Source organism: Schistocerca americana, chromosome 5, assembly GCF_021461395.2.
Source record: "Schistocerca americana isolate TAMUIC-IGC-003095 chromosome 5, iqSchAmer2.1, whole genome shotgun sequence".
Lineage (NCBI taxonomy): Eukaryota > Metazoa > Arthropoda > Insecta > Orthoptera > Acrididae > Schistocerca > Schistocerca americana.
The window spans coordinates 149,638,562-149,657,759 of NC_060123.1; the positions used below are offsets into that span (position 1 = coordinate 149,638,562).

The 19,198-nt window shown below is 42.0% G+C and overlaps 1 protein-coding gene across 1 annotated transcript in view; it reads right to left on the reverse strand.

Moving 5' to 3' along the window:
- Nucleotides 1–19,198, reverse strand: part of LOC124616150 (trichohyalin-like) — a 470,869-nt gene that overhangs the window by 129,010 nt on the left and 322,661 nt on the right. The window contains exons 7-8 of the mRNA XM_047144429.1: nt 16,639–16,806; nt 8,241–9,197 (exon numbers count right to left, since the gene is read on the reverse strand). Of these exons, the coding sequence (XP_047000385.1) occupies nt 8,241–9,197; nt 16,639–16,806 (1,125 nt within the window). The remainder of the gene's footprint in view (nt 1–8,240; nt 9,198–16,638; nt 16,807–19,198) is intronic.

Below are 19,198 nucleotides of genomic sequence, written 5' to 3' on the forward strand. Positions count from 1 at the left end.
TTATCTACAATGGTCAAAAAACGTCATACTTGTTGCAAGACTAACCAAAATATTCCTCTGAAAATCCTAACAATCTTCTACACGTAGCACGATGCAAGTATATTCTGCACGATTTGGAACGGGCCTATACAGCGCCTCAGCACTATTCCCTCCCAACAGACGCTGCAATATAAAGCAACGTCTGAATATCAGATGTTCATCATTCTCGCACAACATACGCGTATTGATTGGCTGATGGTAAGTTATATGTCCCAAATGATCGAGGTCTTATGTCGTACAGAACTTCTGCAAAAATTCCAGTGTTTGGATGAAACACGTAGCAAAAAAGAAAGGAAGATTAAAGAATGACGGCGAGTTCATTAGAACTGGACTTCGAGCTCAAATTCGACACGGATAGAGCAGAAAATAGTCCTTGACCTTTTTATGGGAACGATTCCGGCATTCACTGCAATAGGTTGAAGGAAACTGCGGAAAACCTTAATCTAGATGGCTGGATGGGGATTTGAATCCTATTAATAATTAATATGATTCCACTTTCTTAATCCCTGCACCACTCGCTCTACAACACCTGTAGCTTTTTTTTACTGAGTTAAAAGTACGGTTGCTTTATGCAGAACCATTTTCTAACTATTGTACTATAAAACATATAAGAACGCTGCATGAAACTGGGCTATTCCTTACAGCTGGAAGCTGTAGGACAAATTACTTGCTTTGAAAACGCTACACAATGACAGTGATCCAATTAGAATGAAGAATTCTTCTGAGAAGTACAGATTGTTTAAACAGGAGCCAGACCATAAACAATCGATGGAAACCATGAAAACACTCACGGACAGTCCCTGTAATAATGGTAGAATCATTACCATTATGAAAATGGGTAGCCCTTACTACACGTGAGAATTTTTAAAATCAAATGAGCGATAGCCAAATTTGTTCTAAAGTGCTTCAATTTTGAAAACGTAGATGCACAGCAAGAGAATATTTTGACCGTAGAATAATGTGTGTTAATGGTCATGCAATATGTACCTCCACTCAGTGTTACGAGGGAACTGTAGGCACACTTTTTCATCGAAAACACAGCGATTTAAAAAAAATAAGACACAGCGATGCCAACACGTCGTCGGTTTATAGCCCGAATTTTTTGTCGTTGGACGGCAGTGTGGAGTGTCATATAGTTAGCACACCGACGTTGCAGTCGTTTAATAATGACATCGACAGTTAAAATCGGCTTTTCATGCGAGAGCCGCTGCTCACCTTCAGGTAGCTATCCAATTGTCCTCACTAGGTTGTCCAGGCAGTTAGTGACACTGGCATTTCGGCAAATGTACGTTAGTCAAATGGAGCAATGATATAGGTAGTTTTTCGTGTATGTCGTGGAGGGAAAAAATGTGAAGCAATGTGCAAATGTCGGTTGAACTATTGTCGACATAAATATAATATTTCTCGGATTAGCACCACTAGCAGGAAAGGAGCGTAAGTCACAGACTTTGAACCACAGTTATCATCAGTCACGTAAATGGCGCCGTAGTCGATACTTTGTGGAACATCGAAAGCGAAATATCAGTTAAAAAGTGGCATACGAACAAACGAATACAGTGCTACTGAAATCACAGTCGGAGACTCCACACACCTTACTCTTACTCTCCTGGCCCCACAAGTCGCAGTAGGTTTTTGGCCTCGTCAAGTAGCTTCTTCCTCAGTATTCTGTCTCGGCATCTTCTTTCCTTGCTCCCAGTACATGGAGATCTTTGGCAATCTGGTCTCTCCATCTCATTTTCACCCTGCCTTGAGGTCTTCGTCCTTCCTGTTTATTCTCTGCGACTTCTCTCAGTAAAGATCCTTGCTCTCTTCTATAGACGTGGCCGGCCCATCTTAGTCTTTTTGTCGTGGCTTCTGCAACTATATCTGGTTCATTGTATAGCTCTCTGTTCTTTCTTCTTCGCCATTCTCCTCCCTCACAGATTGGTCCAAATATCTTTCGCAGGATTTTATTTTCAAAAACTTTTATCTTTGTCTCCGTGTATTTATCTGTTCTCTATATTTCTGCCCTATATTGGTCTGATTATGGTTTTATATACTCTTACTTTGGATCCTCTTGAGAAAATTTTAGATGACAGTAGTTTGTTGAGTGAGTATGACACTCGGGAAGCAGCTTTGATCCTCGCCTCTGTTTCTTGCTTCTCATCGTTTTTGTTGTTTACTACTACCCCCAGATATTTAAATTCATCTACTTCTTCAAACAAGTGGTTATCGATCTGCAGAGTTTTCCGTCTTTTCGATCTGTAATTTTTTTCTACTCTCATGAATTTTGTTGTCTCATCATTTACTTCTAATCCATCTTCCTTTGCTTTTTGAAAGACTCCTTTCGCCAGTATTTTAAGATCATCCGGATTTTCAACGACTAGTGCTACATCATCTGCAAAGGCTAGTACATTTATTTTTGTTCCTATTTGAATTCCCTCTTCTGCTTCACTTGCTCCGTCCAGCGCTTCCTCTAGTAGAATGTTGAACAAGCGGGGTGATATTCCATCTCCGTGCCTGTCTCCTGTTTTATGTCAAACGCCTTGGAATATTCTCCATCCATTTTCACTACACCTTTCGAACCTTTTAGTGTCGCTTTCAAAAGATTTATAATCTTCTTCGGTATTCCGAATCTCTCAATTTTCTCTCATAACTTATCTCTGGGTATACTGTCATAGGCTTTCTTAACATCAACAAACAGCATTGCCATTCTTTTGTTATACTCCCAATATTTAGATACGGCTTCTTTCAGTATGAAAATCTGGTCAGTAGTTGAACGATTCCTCGTAAATCCCGCTTATTATCCATTTATTATCTCTTTTAAATAAGGTTCTAATTTTTTCTAGAGGATCTTGGAGAACGCTTTATAGACGGTGCTAATTAATGAGATGCCTCTGTAGTTTCCGCTTTGTTGTTTGTCGCCCTTTTTATGAATTGGTATTATTATCGCTTCTATACAATCATGTGGCATTATTTCTTCATTCCAGATGTTCGTAATAAGTTTGTGTATTTGTTTTGCAATTTTTATTCCTCCCTTCTTAAATAATTCAGCTGTTATGCCATCTCTTCCTGGAACTTTGTAGTTTTTTAGTATTTTGATTGAGTCTATTGTCTCTATTAGAAAAAAAGACTAAGGAAGCACGGAAATGAAAAATTTCGTAGTGTTCGATTAGCACTATAAGTCGAAGGCGTCCTAGTGTGGCCATCCGCATGTTTTGATGGCAACATCGGGCGCATTCCTCTATATCCTGAGATCACTCTATCTGAAGTCGGTCATTCATAAAGGACTTTTCACAGGTTTCAGTTCGGTGTTTTCATCATATGTGAGTTGTTTTAACGTTCTTCCGAGATAACTGTCCTTTCAACAGAAGGAAGCTCGAATGTCAATGGCAACCATTCTCAACGTAATGGCAGATTTTCTGATAATTGTCCAGACTGCTGACGGAACACGATATTTCATTTACAGCCCCATGTAAAACGTGAGACTCGTGAATGGAAGAAAAGAACGTCAAGGAAGTATAAACTACACTTGGAGAAAAGGAGATGCCTCTCACAATAAAGTCATACTAGAAGAATAAGCTGTGATTAACGAACTTCATGTGTACATCTTTCGTCGCGCACGAGAAGCTATCAGAAGGAAATATCTATGAAAATAAATAGAAAACAGTCGGATTTTTCTGCGAGACAACACCCCAACATATCTGTCAAATAATGTTGCTGCCCTAGAACATCCACTCTAATCGTGTGACCTTGCACTTCGCTATTTCAAACTGTTAAAGCGGCGAAAATTCAAACTGAAGAGACAATGCTTCCAGGAACTCTGAGGAAATTATTGAAAGTACAATATAAAACCTTAAAGTACTCTTTGGCAAAGGGTGTTCTGAAAGGCTGTACGAATGTTAGCGCAGATATGTGAATGTAGAAGTGTTTTTGGAAGGAAATTGTATCATAAAATCTTTTGAGTCAGATTATTATCGTCGCCCCTTAGATGTGAGGTATACTAAGGGTGCCACATGCTTTGCGTTGTGAGCTGGTGAAGAAAAGATTTTTACTAACAGGGAGTCTTGAGTATTTTTCTCGTTGCAATCATGGGTAAAGTAAGTGGTTAATGCGAACACGTGCTTCTGTGGCTGAACGAAAGTCGGGAGTACACTAATGACACCACAAGTAACCGACGTGGACAATGAATACCCAAGTGACGCTGGTGTCTGTGGTTAACAAATAAACTAGATGGTAAATAGATTCGTCTGTGGTCAGTAAATAACTGTGTAACACAATATGCTTCTGAGCAGATGGATGGTGTATGCTCCCATGCTAACAAGCGTGTTTGGTTCGAAAAGACTTGAATCTAGCTGATGGTACTGAGGCTCGACTGCATCTGAGGCCTTCTCCTTGGAGTTATATTTACTACGTCACAGGACGAGCCGAAGTCAATACGTGGTGTCAGCGCTTGGTTTGAAACGTCAAGAAACATTCTGCAGTATTTACTGGAAAAATATAAGACAGTGCAGATATAATTATTGGTTTAGGCATTTTATAGGAGCATTTATAGGAGCAATAATTTATAGGCATTTTATACCGTCATTAATATGAGTGGAATGTACTATTGGCCATTTTTATTAAAAAATCTATTCTTGCAAATCAAGCTCCTTGCCGCATGGCTACAATTGCCTGCATATGGGTGGAAGAGGACAACGAAGACTTCAGACCCAATCCCTTGCAGCCAGATATCCGTGTATTCTTCTAAATATATGCGGAAAGATCTTGATAATCAGTTCTGATGTGTGAATTTCCACTACGCATTCTTCAACAATTCTAGGAAGCAGTGTATGGCTGCATATACCTATGGAGACCTATCAGCAACTAACAGCTTCATAGCTCAATGTCAGTGCTCCAGTTATGGTTATTCTGGGAAGAACAGTATCCTTGTATTACCTGTGATTCTGATCTCAGCCATGCGTATGTTGCACATGAAATGTCTAGAGTGGGCCTATGGTTACGGATGAGCGAATAGTGTAACGATGAAATATTAGGGTTTTCGCGATTAGGGTTTACCGTCCCATTGCCAACAAAGTCAATTGTGACAGAGCGCAATCTAAGATATTATAAGGATGAGTGAGGAAATCGGTCCTGTTCTCTTCAGGGGAACAGTCCTGGCAATCACAATAATTGATTTACGAAAACCACAGAAAATTTTATTCTGAAACTTCCTGGCAGATTAAAACTGTGTGCCCGACCGAGACTCGAACTCGGGACCTTTGCCTTTCGCGGGCAAGTGCTCTACCATCTGACCTACCGAAGCACGACTCACGCCCGCTACTCACAGCTTTACTTCTGCCAGTACCTCGTCTCCTACCTTCCAAACTTTACAGAAGCTCTCCTGCGAACCATGCAGAACTAGCACTCCTGAAAGAAAGGATATTGCGGAGACATGGCTTAGCCACAGCCTGGGGGATGTTTCCAGAATGAGATTTTCACTCTGCAGCGGAGTGTGCGCTGATATGAAACTTTTAATCTGCCAGGAAGTTTCATATCAGCGCACACTCCGCTGCAGAGTGAAAATCTCATTCTGGGATCTTATTCTGAATGGTCAGATCTGAATTGAACCGTACTCCTCCAGTGTGTAATATTAACAGCATAAGGGAAATTGTTTATGAAATGCGGATATAAAAAAAGAGCTTTGTACAAAACATACAAAACCTTATTAAACACCTATACAACAAGTTTGTTGGTGTGTCCATTTTGTGATCTAAGTATAGAAATATTCGTTCTACTGCAGCACTGAAAAGGTATTTTGATGCTAAACGAAATGTCTGTGTGTATAAATGAATTAACTTTTGAATTTGTTGTACGGTAAGAAAAATTGTACCAGGTCATTGATCAAATCCAAATCTGCAAGCAGGAAATCTGGCTTCAAATACCCGTCTCATACAAAATTGCACATGTTACGAAATAATTATTCACCATTCCTGAAAGGATTTCACTAATGTTATATTATGTCACTGCATCTGACTTACTTCACTCCCACTGCTTCCATCCATTCTGCTTCGGTGTATTTAATTCTATTTGTAAGTTCACTTTACTGTTTTCTTGTCGTATTCAGCCGACAGTACTGTATTATTGCACAGGCAATGTATGGATGAATAAAGAACTAACTCAGAAAATAGCAGCTGGCCAGGACAATGTCCCGTGACAGTATAATTTTAAAAAAATGTTTGCTCAGCAATTACAGACACTGCGATCAGACACATATTTTTTAGGAGTAAGGTTCAAATCCCTGCATGGCCATCTTGATTTATGTTTCTGTAGTTGCTCCTAGTGAGTGAAATGATCAAGAGAGTATCTGACAGTTCTTTTAACAAAGCCGTGGCTGATTTCCTCCACCTCCATTGTCAAATCTGATATGGTGCATTTATAATTCTCTCTATTTCTGCGTAATGTGTATCACCTTCCCTCCTTTTAATACAAATAATTGTTTGGCTGCTTCTGTACCTGAGTTGTTAGAAGTCTGACTGCCAGCTGAAGAACTTGATTCGTTTCCCGGTACGGAGGACTGAATGAAGTTCCATTAACTTTTTGAGGTCAGTTGAGAATATACTTGACTGAGAAGAAGCAGTTCCAAGATTTGGAAACCTGACAATAGCTGGAAGAGGGGTATGCTGACAGCATACAGCTCCATACTACATCCAATGACGCTGTCATCAGAGGATGGCCCAGTGCACTGTAAACATTATGTGTTCCTCTGCACCTGATCGTTACGTTCATTTTTTTCTATCAACAATTCAGTCGGTAAAAACGGAACCTTTACTGGATCACATTGTTGTCCACATGTCTGTCTGACAGTTCAAAACCCTTTTTCTCAGGGATGAGTACATGTATCAAGTTGAATTACGCAAGAGTCTCTATTTTTGGAGGGCTTGGATTATAGTTAAGTGATCTGAGCCTGATAATCTAAATAACATCTACGGAATTGCCGGGCTGTGGCAAAAACGGCGCGTTTGTAAGATCTACTGGCGCTTGGCTACGTAATAAAGTGAATCTTCTAGGTCAATGCAGTCTGAAGATACAATCATTTACGTCAAATATTTTGATATTTTCCAAACTCACTAATAAAAACCTATGGGATACTTCCTCTTAACATCGAATCGTGAAATATGACAAAAAAAAAAAAAAAAAGGTTTCACAGTAGAAGTAAAGGAAAAATCAGAAAATTGTTAATTTTTAATCATATCACACGAAAAAATATCTCTTTTGTCATTTGTCATCCGTCTTCAAACGTGAAAGTAAAACATCCTCGAAAGTCTCGGAATCCACGGAAGTGATATTTTGCGAGTATTAATGTCGTGGAGGGTAAAAATCGTAGAGGGAGACCAAGAGATGAATACACTTAACAGCTTCAGAAGGATGTAGGTTGCAGTAGGTACTGGGAGGTGAAGAAGCTTGCACAGGATAGAGTAGCATGGAGGGCTGCATCAAACCAGTGTCTCGACTGAAGACCACAACAACAACAACAATGTCGATAACAGGGAAAAATTGTCGAGAAGCTCACCTGTCAGAATGTATGTACTGTCAATACACATATTCCTAATTAAGTTTGTACAGAACCCCTATTGTACTCGTAGGTCCGCCCCCAGTAGCTGTGTGGTCAGCGCGACAGAATGTCAATCCTAAGGGCCCGGGTTCGATTCCCGGCTGGGTCGGAGATTTTCTCCGCTGAGGGACTGGGTGTTGTGTTGTCCTAATCATCTTCATTTCATCCCCATCGACATGCAAGTCACCGAAATGGCGTCAAATCGAAAGACTTGCACCCGGCAAACGGTCTAACCGACAGGGGGCCCTAGTCGCACGACATTTTTTGTACTCGTAGAAGTCCTACTCGCTCTTGGCCAACATTTTAAAATGGTTTTGGAACGGTTTTGAAAACTTTTCTAACATTCTGTCATGTAGTGCCATCCACTTTTGGTGGTATTTTATGAAACTGATTTGTTGCAATCCTCACACCCATGATGACTGCCTCAGATTGACCATTAATCTGTTAGAATATTTTACAGTAGTTCAAAATCATCGTACAATGGGAAAACAAAAAATGATACACCACATTTCGAACGGCTTACGAGTGTAGTCCTCCATTACGAGGATTCGAGGGCAGGTAAAATGAGGTGAGGCAGGGAAGGGTGCACGTGCTGTGCTCAGCCCGGCGACGGAGTAGTGGTACTCACCCGGCGCACCTCGGCCTGGGACTTGTCGAAGCGCTCCTGCAACTTGTCCAGGTCGGTCTGCACCTTGTCGAGCGCGTTCTGCAGCTTGTCCTGCTGCAGCTGCGCCTTGCCCAGCGTGGCCTGCGAGCGCTCCAGCTCCTCGCGCGCCTTCTCCAGCTCGGCGGACGACTTGTCGCGCTCGGCGTGCAGGCGCGCGGCCGCCTGCTGCGCGCGCTCGTACTCGTCGCGCAGGCTCTCGCGCTCGGCCTGCGCGTTCTCGAGGCGCGCCTTGAGCCGGTACACCTCGCCCTGCGACTTCTCCACCTTCTCCTGCAGCGCGGCCGCCTCGGCGCGCGCGCGCTCGTTGTCGGCCTGCGTGACGCGCAGCTCGGCCTGCGCGCGCCGCAGCTCCGCCGCCGCCTTCTCCGCCTTCTCCTGCACGCGGTCCAGCTCCTGCGAGGTGGTGAGCGTGCTGCGGCCGAACGTGGCCTGCGAGCGCTCCAGGTCGTGGCGCAGGCGCTCGTTCTCCAGCTCGAGGCGCGCCAGCCGCTGCTTGGCCGCCTCCCAGTCGGCGCCGCTGCGGCCCGCCTCGCTCGCCGCCTTGTCCAGCTCCGCCTTCGACTTGCCCAGCTCGGACTGCGAGCTCTCCAGCTTGGCCTCCAGCCGGTCCTTCTCGGCCTGCGCGCGCTCCAGCCGCGCGCCCAGCTTCTCGACCTCGCTCTCGAGCGCGTGCAGCTTCATCTTGTACTCGGCCAGCTCGCGCTCGTGCAGCTCGCGCTCCTCCGCCTTCTCCTGCTCAGCGCGGTCCCGCTGCTCGCGCAGCTGCTGCATCTGCTTCTCCTTGTCGCCGATGGCCTCCTCCAGGCTGGACAGCGCGCCCTCGGAAGAGCAGTGGTGCGCCTGCATCGCCGTGAGGCGCGCGCGCGCCATGTCCACCTGGTTGTCCTTCTCCTTCAGCAGGTCCTCCAGGTTCTCGATCTGGAATTAGCGGGCCCACACCCGCGTGCCGTCTCTCGCGAAAAGTTACCGCCGCCGGCTTAGGGCGCGGGCAAGGGAAGCGACTAGGAACGGTCAAACCGGGTCGTTCGGGTGCGGTCAAATAAAGCGATACGGCTCTCGTATAGGCAATGTATCCTTTATTTCCGTGCTCGTTACAAATACAGATGACATGCGTGCGAACAGAAATTGAACAAACAAAAGCGTTTGTATACAACAACAAAAAATTTTCTATACTAATTACAAAAATGCATATATTGCATGTGCTAAGGGTACTAAACACAATAAAATGTGCAAATACTATATATATATTTCTACTCGTGTATAAACTAAAACTGAGAAACTATAAACAATAAAACACGTGTAAAACTTAAAATAATATCTTTAATGTGTTCTGGGCTCACAAAAGCAAAGATATACATAACAACAGCATCGATTGAGGCAACAAAAAACAGACTGGTGTTTCACAAAATAAATAAACAAATAATGTCTTCCTTGCATGACACACTATGGAATACAGGAGATAACTACAGGCAAAATTTTCCATTAAATTAGTTCAGAACAAATAGAAACATAATGCTCAAAAAATACGCATTAGCTTCTCTCTGCAAATAATAAATTGTGTTTCTAAAGAAAGACCGTGTGCTCTTTTCTCTGAGACATAACAAAGCATAGAAAAAAATATAATCATGTATACCAGATCACTCGAAATATACGACCGCAAGCAAGCTCAAGCATAATCAAACAGGAGATAAATACAGGCAAAATTCTCCATTAAATTAGTTCAGAACAAATAAAAACATAGTGCTCAAAAAATACGCATCGGCTTCTCACCGCAAATAATAAATTGTGTTTCTAAAGAAAGACCGTGTGCTCTTTTCTCTGAGACATAACAAAGCATAGAAAAAATATAATTATGTGTACCAGATCACTCTAAATATACGACCGCAAGCAAGCTCAAGCATAATCAAACAAGAGAAGGCAAGGTGTGGTCATACAGTACGTAAAAAATTGTAATACGACGACACTAGCTTCATTCAAGACATAGCAAATAAATGAAACACAGCTCTCACGCAGGAAACAACAGTGGTGTTTCTACAGACAACAATTACATATATACAACAAAGAAATAAGGTACTGTGATATGAGACTGCCTCAAATGGATGGAAATAAACGCAGGAATATTCTACAGGGAAATAATGTTAATTGTTTTGTGTAGTACTTACCCATAAAATAAATGCATGTGAAACTATATTAAAGACATTCCACACGAAGTATGATATATCAAAGCAAGTATGTTTCCAAGAACAATAAAATACAACATCTTTTCAGTCTTGTGATAATTTATATGGGGCTTAAAGACAAAATATTATTGTAAGCAAGGAAATTACCCCATGACCGAAACTACACGTAGATCAGTCTATCCTGTTGTTGTAACTGTAAAGTCAATCTCACACAGAACAAGATTCCCTGTAATTTTGTTAAGTTGCATGCTTGGCTGATGACTAGCATGGAGAGAGAATGCTAGCTTGCATACCAAACCTCTCACACAGTATGATACTCAATGTGGCTGGTAGCAAGCTCACTAGACTGTGTCAATGGAAGTGTGAGTTAGATGGCTCTCTGCAGTCTTTCTCAAACGACTTTAAAGAAAGAATTTTGTTAAAAAAATGATTTCCACAAATCTCATACACTCCTGGAAATTGAAATAAGAACACCGTGAATTCATTGTCCCAGGAAGGGGAAACTTTATTGATACATTCCTGGGGTCAGATACATCACATGATCACACTGACAGAACCACAGGCACATAGACACAGGCAACAGAGCATGCACAATGTCGGCACTAGTACAGTGTATATCCACCTTTCGCAGCAATGCAGGCTGCTATTCTCCCATGGAGACGATCGTAGAGATGCTGGATGTAGTCCTGTGGAACGGCTTGCCATTCCATTTCCACCTGGCGCCTCAGTTGGACCAGCGTTCGTGCTGGACGTGCATACCGCGTGAGACGACGCTTCATCCAGTCCCAAACATGCTCAATGGGGGACAGATCCGGAGATCTTGCTGGCCAGGGTACTTGACTTACACCTTCTAGAGCACGTTGGGTGGCACGGGATACATGCGGACGTGCATTGTCCTGTTGGAACAGCAAGTTCCCTTGCCGGTCTAGGAATGGTAGAACGATGGGTTCGATGACGGTTTGGATGTACTGTGCACTATTCAGTGTCCCCTCGACGATCACCAGTGGTGTACGGCCAGTGTAGGAGATCGCTCCCCACACCATGATGCCGGGTGTTGGCCCTGTGTGCCTCGGTCGTATGCAGTCCTGATTGTGGCGCTCACCTGCACGGCGCCAAACACGCATACGACCTTCATTGGCACCAAGGCAGAAGCGACTCTCATCGCTGAAGACGACACGTCTCCATTCGTCCCTCCATTCACGCCTGTCGCGACACCACTGGAGGCGGGCTGCACGATGTTGGGGCGTGAGCGGAAGACGGCCTAACGGTGTGCGGGACCGTAGCCCAGCTTCATGGAGACGGTTGCGAATGGTCCTCGCCGATACCCCAGGAGCAACAGTGTCCCTAATTTGCTGGGAAGTGGCGGTGCGGTCCCCTACGGCACTGCGTAGGATCCTACGGTCTTGGCGTGCATCCGTGCGTCGCTGCGGTCCGGTCCCAGGTCGACGGGCACGTGCACCTTCCGCCGACCACTGGCGACAACATCGATGTACTGTGGAGACCTCACGCCCCACGTGTTGAGCAATTCGGCGGTACGTCCACCCGGCCTCCCGCATGCCCACTATACGCCCTCGCTCAAAGTCCGTCAACTGCACATACGGTTCACGTCCACGCTGTCGCGGCATGCTACCAGTGTTAAAAACTGCGATGGAGCTCCGTATGCCACGGCAAACTGGCTGACACTGACGGCGGCGGTGCACAAATGCTGCGCAGCTAGCGCCATTCGACGGCCAACACCGCGGTTCCTGGTGTGTCCGCTATGCCGTGCGTGTGATCATTGCTTGTACAGCCCTCTCGCAGTGTCCGGAGCAAGTATGGTGGGTCTGACACACCGGTGTCAATGTGTTCTTTTTTCCATTTCCAGGAGTGTAGCTTCATCCGTCTGCTTCATTATGAACTGCCTATCATTTCCTTAATACTAATAGTTCTTGTGATATTTCGAAATTAAATAAACTACTGCATGAAATTCGAATAGTTTGCAATGAAAAATAGGGATTACTATGAGTCTGCGTTTGGTGCATATTAAGTCATACATCGCTGTGTAAAAAATGTAAATAACATATTGAATTATTCTTTAAACTTTGGAGAAAACTAAAATCTATCTCCAGTCTCGAGAAAATTGATTGTGTGCAGAGCTATCAGATCCACTCACGCTTGTCAACAGTAAAGTGAGAATAAAATATTCATAATTTCCCAGTGTTTCTCATAAAGGTTTGAGAAGATATCAAAACGAGATTTTGCTAATGATAGCATGTAAAGAGGAAACTGTTATGACATGTGGTTGCTAACCAAAACTCATTTATCTGCCATGATATGCAAGTAACTACAATATTTTTCAACAGAATAATATATTTTTTAGGGCATCTATAGCTTGTGAAAGAAAATTGGTGTGGGTTTTGAATAACGTAAGTGAAAAAATTACATTTTTATTTTTATACCAAGATCAGGCTTTCTCATAAAACATTGACCTGTGTCATCCTTAGTTGGTAGTTTAATATTACATTGTTTTAAGATTCTATCACACTTTCAACTGCTTTAGAATGTTAGTGATATTAATGTTGTAAGCTCTGCTGTGTTTGGCAAAAAAAGTAAATTTAAACATAGCAACAAGAGAAGTTAAATATTATCCAAAACTTGTCACTGATGATGTTTTTCAGAAAAAAAGAGTATGAAAACTGAGGAAAATCAATTGCTACCTCTCCTATAGTCTAGTAGACAACTGGGACTGAAACTTACGTAATGACTTTATTTCTACATCTAAATGATCTGGAAAAATGTAAATTATTAAATTTGCAGAATCCTGTCAACTACCCATCAAGTCGTAAACAGATGATCAATATCACTGAAAAACTAAAAGATATTTGAAATTAAGCAGTACAGTCCTTCAATCTGTTTAGGAACAGGAACTAAAAGGTCATGTACTACGTTACCTGAACTGTCTCCATATTTATCAGATCACTGAGATATACATATTTATCAGATGAGTGAGATATACTGTAGAAGTAAAATCCTTTCACAAATTTCAGTTCCAGTCATTCGTTATTAAAAATTCACTGAAGTATAGGATTCCCTGAAGTTTCAGCAGAAATAGCAATTTACTCTTCTTTTTTTCCTTCAGAGAAATGTAATCAATGACGAGTTTTGAGTAAAACATACCTTCTCTTGTTGCCATGCTAAAATTTGCTTCATTTGCCAAAACACAGCAGGGTTTACAACGATTCATCTCACTAACATTCTAATGCAGTTGAAATTGTGACAGAATCATGAAACAGTGCGTCATTATATTAGCAATTGGAGCAAGATAGGTCATTAGTTTACGAAAAAGTGCATTCTCAGTACAAAAAATAAACGTGTAATGTTTCACTTATGCTGTTACATAACATATAGCAACTCTCATTTCGCCTGATATCGATGGCCTAAAAAAGTTACAACATTCCACTGAAAAAATCATAAATATTTGCATATGGCAGTAGATAAGGATTTTTAGCACCTGAACCACATGACAAAATACCCTCCTCTTTGTGTATTATCATGTGGCAAACTCTTGTTCCGGTATCTCAAACCATTTATGAGATAAATGTCTCATTTTGGCTTCATTGCTGACACGTGTAAGTGGAGCCACATACAGATTTTCTCTGAAGTTTAAAGAATAATTCAGCATGTTAGCCGCATTTCATATACGGCAATGTATGATATAATATGCGCCAAATGCGAACTCACAGTGACCCATATTTTTCATTGCAAACTATTGGTATTTTATTCAGTTCTTTGCTTAATTTCGAAATGCAACAACAGCTATTACCATTAATGAAATGATAGACAGTTCATCATGCAGCTGATGAGTGAAGCTGAGATATGTGAATCAAATTTTTTACCCAACAGTTCCTTTAAAATCGTTTGTGAAATATTGCAGAGCAGCTGTTGGATGTGTGTCTATTTTGTTACACAGGTCAACCAGTGTTCTCTGAGAGGCCAGCCTTGCACGTTGTAGGGTCAGGTTGCAAACAGGGCCCCTGACTGAGCCATGCAGAGTGCTATTCAGGAGAACAGCACTAGGACTATCGTGAGAAACATGCAAAGCTTCCTGCAAGGGAGCCAGCTGGCAATCAATGGAGTCTGTTTCGGAGCTGTTGCATGAGCCACCACTTAACCTTATAGTGGTTATTTCACTCTGTGTGAGATGGGCTTAACGATTGAAATTTAGATATCAGTCAGCTGCGTTAAAGATCAATCATTATAGCTGAATAAAACTTGACACAATAAAAATATTGATATCCGCATGATTCCTGATAAATGCGAGTCTGTCAAATTCAACAAAATGTTACACACAGAAAATTTTTATGGACATAAAAGAAAATACTATAATGGATGTAACATTTTTCTGCTTTACTTTACTAGGTAATAATACAATGAAAACTGATGAATTAGAAATCTATGGAATGAATACAACTTTAGAACTTCACTCACAAAAAATATTCAGAAGGCCAAACTGGGAGTTTTGACCCAAGTGTATATTCCTTTGAAAGAAAAATACTGAGAAGAAGACTTTGTACATCATAAACACTTTGCTTGGAGCACATGTTGTAGTTCCCAAATAGTTCAATGTCATGTATTATGGGTTGTGAGGCTGGTTCAGCAGAAACGTGGAGATTAACACAGGCAGGCATTGCGGCCAGTAAAGACATGCGCGGAAAAATGGACTAACCCTCAAAGACAAAAACTTAGAGATAAGTGTTGTCATTTGTTGCTGGGTACGGGAAATATCAAAATTGACATTGGTCTCATCCCTAAATATCACTCAGGGACGGGGCAATGTGAATTTTGATAGTTCCCATACCGAGCAACAGATTGCAACACTTACCTCTAAGCTTTTGCATTTGAGGGTTAGCCCGTTTTCCCGCGCATGTCTTCCATTTCATTTGCCTCTTAATGAACTCAAATACATTTGCAGAATGAAATTATTGATATCAAGAAACAATAAACAGGAGCAGCTTGTCAGGATCAACCATAGAATAGACCATGGACCACATATTGCAGAAGGTCAAGAGTGTTGCGGGGGTACGAGAACTATGGGTTGTTAACCCATTAGACGATCAACAGCACAGTGAAGACCAACAAGTATAATGTCCAGATCGCATGCTTACCGCGATATTAAAGCATTTAGGATTTGCTATCATCTCATCACTAATCATGATGGTTAATAACTGCCTTGCACTGGGAGAATTTCCAAACATGGAAATCTGCAGAGTTAACGACTGAATAAGAGAGTAGGTACACATGTGTGAAATGTTCTGGGAGGACTAAACAAGAGGTTTCATATTGTTACGGACGAAACTGGCATGGGCTGCATTAAGTAAAGGTTCACAAAAGGCAAGTCCACCAAGCCGGTATTACCAGTGCTTCTAGGCTCCTATAAGAACTGGCGTAACAGAATGTTATGGCCATTATGAGTATTTACAGCTCTGAATTTTTTTGTGGTTCTTTTCATTTGCGCAGCTTGAGATGCTTGGGTTGGTAAACTTCCTATGCCTTCTAGAATACAGTGCACATAGAGATATTACACTATCGATCCCTTCGAAGATATTGGCAACAGCAGTCAGCAAAGAACGGCCATGTGGTTCTGCCCTTAGGCCTATGATTTTTGGCATAAACGTAGATAGGCCTACTCTTTTTAAAATAGTTACAGGAAAAAACTTGAGGAATTCGTTTAATAACGTATATTATGAACTTCTGCAATTTGTTGATGGTACAACGGGCATATAAGTTCTACTGGGTGCTTCAGGTATGCTGCTGAATAAATTGCGTTCGAATCACAATAGACAATTTTAACAACAAAATATTGATTGGCAAACGAAATTTCGTGGTCTGAATTGATAATACATTTGACGCCCAAATATGACACAGGTGTACTTGAATGAGAAAACCAAAGCTTGTTGGAATAGTGCGTCGAATTGTGACATGGCCAAAGATTCATTTATCTATTCAGCACTATTTTAATTTTGTGTTTATAATTGCGATGCTCCAGGTATTCCTTTTTTGCCTTGCGGTCTGTGTAAATGGTAATGTAACTCAATACTCAGAATCAAGCGTTTCATGTAAAAGTTCATCAAGTGGAGTTTAGTTTCTGAGAACGGGAAGTTAAAGCTCTTCGAGAGACGGCATTCGGTGAAATGACTTACCTTTCTTTGCAGGACGTTGATCTTGCGGTCCTTGATGTCCATGTGGTCCCTCAACTCGCTGAGTTCATTGTTCAGACGGTTTCTTTCTTGTATCGCCTGCTGCGCCTGTTGTGTTTTCTTCTCTATATGCCGGTTCTTCTCCTCTAATCGTTGTCGGAGTTCTTCAACCTAAATCAAACATTTGGCGCGGTCAGCGAAATCATTTCAACTGTCAAAAACTAAACTGTGAATACAGTAAGACGAAATACAGTTACAGAATAATGAACTCAAGATGTAGGGCCACGGTTCAAATGGCTCTGAGCACTATGGGACTCAACATCTGAGGTCATCAGTCCCCCAGACCAACAAGTATTCGAACCTGCGAACGTAGCAGTAACGCGGTTCCGGACTGAAGTGCCTAGAACCGCACGGCCACCGCGGCCGGCTAGGGCCATGTGACGGTAGTGATTAGTTAAGGCGCGACCCATAGCACATAACAACGGATGAGCCAGTCACAAAAATAAATAAATAAATAACCGTCCCAATATGATGGAGAAACTAAAGGAAACTATAGTCCGATTAAAATTAGATGATAGTTGACGTCTGTCACTTGCCAGCGTGTTGCCACACATGCTATTCATTACCACTCGGTTACTGGCGACACATAAACACGGCGGGCCACTTCACAAACACTGCTAAAGTGTAACGCGAAGCAATGTTGGAAGCGGCCACCGCGATGTCTAATGGAAATCAGCTGTCGACAGCTGATTTTGAGTGACCAATGACTGAACCGTGACAGACGACGTGTTTTGTAGCCCCGAATTTAAACTCATGTTCTAACTAAACCACAACCTCGTGATGTGCTGTTTAGGTTTTTATGTTGGTAACGCCACGTAGTGCTGTGTATGAAAATCGCTGACTGCGCTGTGTGCAGTCTTGGGCTGGTTGGACTCATTGTTGGAATATTTGCTTCTGTAGTGTTGGGCTGTTGGATGTGAACAGCGTGTAGCGTTGTGCAGTTGGAGCAGTGGTGGATGTGGAGAGAGAGATGCCAGAGTTTTGAGAGGTTACTATAAGCGTACGATCTGGACGTGTGTCCGCCCAGAAAAAGGAAATTTGTAAAGATGGATGTCATGAATTGGTAGATATATATATGATAACTTTTGAACATTATTAAGGTAAATACATTGTTTGCTATCAAAATCTTTCATTTGCTAACTATGCCTATCAGTAGTTAGTGCCTTCAGTAGTTAGAAACTTTTATTTAGCTGGCAGTATTAGCGCTAGCTGTATTGCAGTAGTTCGAGTAACGAAGATTTTTGTGAGGTAAGTGATTCATGAAGAGTATAGGTTATTGTTAGTCAGGGCCATTCTTTTGTAGGGATTATTGAGTCAGATTGCGTTGCGCTAAAAATATTGTGTGTCAGCTTAGTGATGACCAGAATAAGTAAAGAGAGAAATGTCTGAGTACTTTCACTTTTGCTCAGCTGTTTGAAAATCAAATAACGTAGAAGTTTACCACCACAGTCATTCTTAATTTTTCCAAGGGGACGTTTCACAATGTATCCGAGGAAACGGCGACCAGCAATTTGTGGCAGGACTAAAACCACGAGCGCTTTGTTCACGACATTTAAGGCTAATCTCTACGAGCAAAGTCAAGACAGAAAAATTTCATAACATGTTTGTTTGTACAGCCGTCTGCCGCAGCAAAATTTCAGATACAAAGGTACAAGCATACTGTAATATCTCGCTGTCACTGGTTACCTGAAACTATCCTCACACTGACTAGACTGTGGCGTGCAGAGTAGAGATGTACATACACAAGGTTTTTTCCCCTCTCCTGATAAATTATGTGAACTCCCGGAAAACGCGCATCATCAGTAGATTGAACAGCCGATACGAAATGCTGCAACTTGGATTCCCGAATCATAACACGATTCTTTTATTAAACTATCAATACTGAGTGTGTTTCATCCAGTTACGGGTCAACTAAGAGAAGATAAGCGGTGGAGATTCAGCAGCCTCCATTAATGGTGTTAGAATCGATAACACAGCCCTATGTCTGCCCACACCTACGGCACCAATCGCGCCTTATACAGCGCAATAATGAAACGACGCTTCATGGGGCAAGAAGCGTGCCAGTTGACACAGTCGGATGAATCGCTGATTTTACATCACGAAGTTGCCAAACAATTGCAATTTGTGCACAAAATATTACAACTCTGTGATTGCAGCTTGTCTACAAAACATCACTTGCGGAAGTATCTATCTCTGCTTTATACAGAACAGTTGCCGATGGCTGGAAGGTATTACACAGGAGACGTCCTTCATTTTTTTGCTTTCCTGTTTGTTTTTACGAGAATTCTTTCTATCAAAGAACAACAGATGAAAATACCAAGTAAGTGCATATTACGATACTTGGCGATCAGAGATTAAAGGTGTATAAAATATCTGACACCAAAGGCATATCAGAAGAAAAATGCGATACATTTCGCATGAGTAAGTAACAATGAGAAAACTGCGAAAGATAGATGCAGTAAGTAACAATGAGAAAACTGCGCAAGATAGGTGTGTCATTTGT